The 3067-nt window shown below is 42.3% G+C and overlaps 1 protein-coding gene across 1 annotated transcript; it reads right to left on the reverse strand.

The window, feature by feature from the left end:
- Positions 1–214: 214 nt before the first annotated feature.
- Positions 215–2860, reverse strand: LOC144656507 (vitrin-like). The gene is made up of 3 exons (XM_078516727.1): positions 2474–2860; positions 1136–1295; positions 215–341 (listed from the first exon to the last, which is right to left on the reverse strand). The coding sequence occupies exons 1-3, from the start codon at positions 2858–2860 to the stop codon at positions 307–309; spliced, it is 582 nt and encodes a 193-aa protein (XP_078372853.1). The 3' UTR covers positions 215–306.
- Positions 2861–3067: the final 207 nt, after the last annotated feature.

Consider the following 3067-nt stretch of genomic DNA (forward strand, 5'->3'; position numbering starts at 1 on the left):
AAATGTTATCTTAATGCTCCATCTGAAATGTATTGAATTTGAGTTATAAGAATGATCACGCTAGCGTATTTGCAATACTGAATTAGTATATTCCAAAACCGATGCTGTCATTGGGTTGCCAGTATGCTAACCATCAAGGGGTTCTCACTGAGCGCGTGTTATTTGAAAACCGCTGAAACACTAAGAATAAATGACCACACAATTCTTTCATGTTCTCCCAAATTTAATCTACATGCAATCTACATTCGTATTTTTGTAATCCCCAAACCCATTCCCTCAGCATATCCCATCGCGTCTGCTCCATTTCTAGAAATCTGAATCAAGTCCTGAACCGGATGAGCCTGAAAAGTACGAAAAACAACAACAAACAAACAGAAAATCCTTGTGTTAGAAAACATGTAGTGTAGCAATACCTACGTGGGGATATTGACAGGCGGGTTTACCGACTACATGAAACTACAACACGGATCCATGAAATTTGGATTAAAATAGGGCCGTATAATTTGGTGCGATGACTTATTGTAAAGCGTTGGGTATGCCCCCCCCCCCCCCCCGCACTGCATAAAATTGAAAAATTGAGGTTCTTTGAGGTATGATTTTTGCTGCCTTTTCGACGTAAAGGTCGGTACACACCAAGGGACAAGGTCTTGCAGTTTATCTCTACAGCAAGCCTCGGGGACAACTCCTTCCGTGAGAACTACCATTTTTGTCAAAACATCTAGAAACCATATCTAGTCTCTTCGACTTGCCTCTGGTTTGAATTAAAGGGGCACGTACCCGCATGTACGCATGCTTCGGCACTCCCATGTGTCAGCTATTATTAACTGAATTTATTAATCCTAGTTTCGGGATTGATGGGAAAAGTGGCCTAGGGACAAGGTTGTGACTTGGGTAGTCTTATCAATCCCCTCACCAGGGCCAGGTTGTTCAAAAAGGGTGGATAACGCTATCCACCGGATAAATCGCTAATGATTGGATACATGTTTTAAAAAATACCACACTATCCGCCGTATAGTGATTTATGCGGTGGCAAGCGTTATCTACCCTTTGGAAAAATGCGACCAGGACGCCCTTATTCAGGATCTTCATTTGCACAAAAGAATCGGGGGTCCTGCATACAAGATTGTTGTGTTACCTTCACAAGCGTCACGCAACACATCTGCCAGGATAGTGGAGAGAGAATGGAAATCATGAACCATGAACAGCCTCTCTTTTCTTCCTGACACAATATTTAGAAGTTCGTCTTTCCGAACATCGGGTCCAATTCCAACTGCAAATATATCCACGTCCTTTTTCTAAAAAAAGGAATGGAAAGGAATGATTGCTTGTACTACAAAGGAACCCTCGTTTGTTGTTACAGACTGTTTATTGACCTCTACGTGCCTTTCGTTTGGAACTGAATCTGTTCTGTGAACCTTTTCAGGCGCACCTCTCTTTTCCTGCGTACCAACAGAGGTTTTCTTTCTCGAATACCCTGCGTAGCCGGCGTTCAAATTGGAAGGAAAATGGGACGGGAGGGTGAGAGGGTTCACGAGCGAGGCGCGAGGAGAGAGAGAGAGCTCAAACCTCCCTCCTCTATCCCCGTTGAACGCAGCCTATTTCTCACAAGGCAATACTTCGGGGTCACTCGGATTGAAAAAGAGACTTCACGAGACAGGAAAACGCGCAAAAAAGGCTCTGGCACTCAGGGCAGGCCTTTCTAGACCGTGCAATTTTTCAAGATGCTGCATGCACTTTATTTGGGAAGTTGACGATGATTTACCCTAAGTGTCTTACTTGTCCACAGACGCGGCACAGTTTCTTTAGAGATTACGAAAGTTTTAGATTTCCTGGCCAAATCAAACATTGATGTTCCCCAGGTTCAAATTTGATGAAAAACTTCACTTCACCAGAGCAGGCAAAAATTTAAGATCTCCAAAAACGGACGATCAAAACATTTCAGTAAAAACTAATCTCCCCTCCCTACGATCATCATCATCATCATCATCATCATCATCATCATCATCATCATCATTATTAAACCTATCAAAATTAAGAGTCTACCAGGGGTCGAGATGTTGCAAGGGAAAGCAAACAGTCCCGTTAATTACAGAGGAATGAAAAAAAAAAAACGATTATAGTGCCAGTCTTTAATTTTGCGCCTTCCGACGAAACGAGAAGAACCGGAATACTCTTTCCTGCACATAACAGTTTAATTATCTAGATGGAACAGTTTTCAATTGAGTGTAGTAAAGCCAAAACAAAGATAATTACTCTGGCCAATCACAAAGGACACAGACAATCCAGTGAGCCAATCAAAACTCGAAGCAAAGACATGTCGCAGACACGAAGAGCGAGAAAACGTGCGGGAGGTTTTACTTTTAATTGGGTAAAAAAAGTGGCGCGTGATTTTAAACCAATCCCTAAGCGTAGTAATGCAAAAGCAAATTGCACTCGACACTCAAGTGAAACCTGCTCGAAGACACGTTCAAACCTTTAGTGGTCCCACGAAAGACCCATATTCATTAACTTGCGGATGGGATTTTCCGTCCGTCAGCAGAACCAAAACTTTAGCTTTGTTATCTTCGTTTCCTGTTTGGGTGAATAACATGTTGTTGGCTTTCTTGAGCGCTAAGTCAATTCTAGTGTTCCACTTCCTATCACGTTTTTCTTTGTCAAGTGTCTTTTCAACGTATTCAAGGTTTTGCTTGTTGCTTTCATCAAAGGCCAGGCGAAGTCTTGCTTCACTGTTGAAGGTAATGAGACCAAGGCGGGCTGCACCTGAGAGGTCAATATTTCTGGCCAGAGCCAAGGCAAACTGCTTCAACTGTTTAAATTGTTGTTTATTTATGCTGCGAGAAGCATCCAGTAAAACTGCCATATCGATAGCATTTGAGCATGGCGTCGGAGCTGTAAATTAGAAGTACATCAAGAAACGTTTATTTTCACACTAGGACAAGTCAAACTAAAATTATTATTCTACCTGAGGAGAGAATGGAGAGGAGGTAGGCAGACAAGTCCCACCTGTGTACCTTGTGTCAATTATAACGTCGTCACTCCAAAATAACGCCATATAAATTTCAAAACG

This window comes from Oculina patagonica, chromosome 6 (genome assembly GCF_052425735.1).
Source record: "Oculina patagonica isolate OP01 chromosome 6, crgOcupat, whole genome shotgun sequence".
In the NCBI taxonomy this organism is placed as follows: Eukaryota; Metazoa; Cnidaria; class Anthozoa; order Scleractinia; family Oculinidae; genus Oculina; species Oculina patagonica.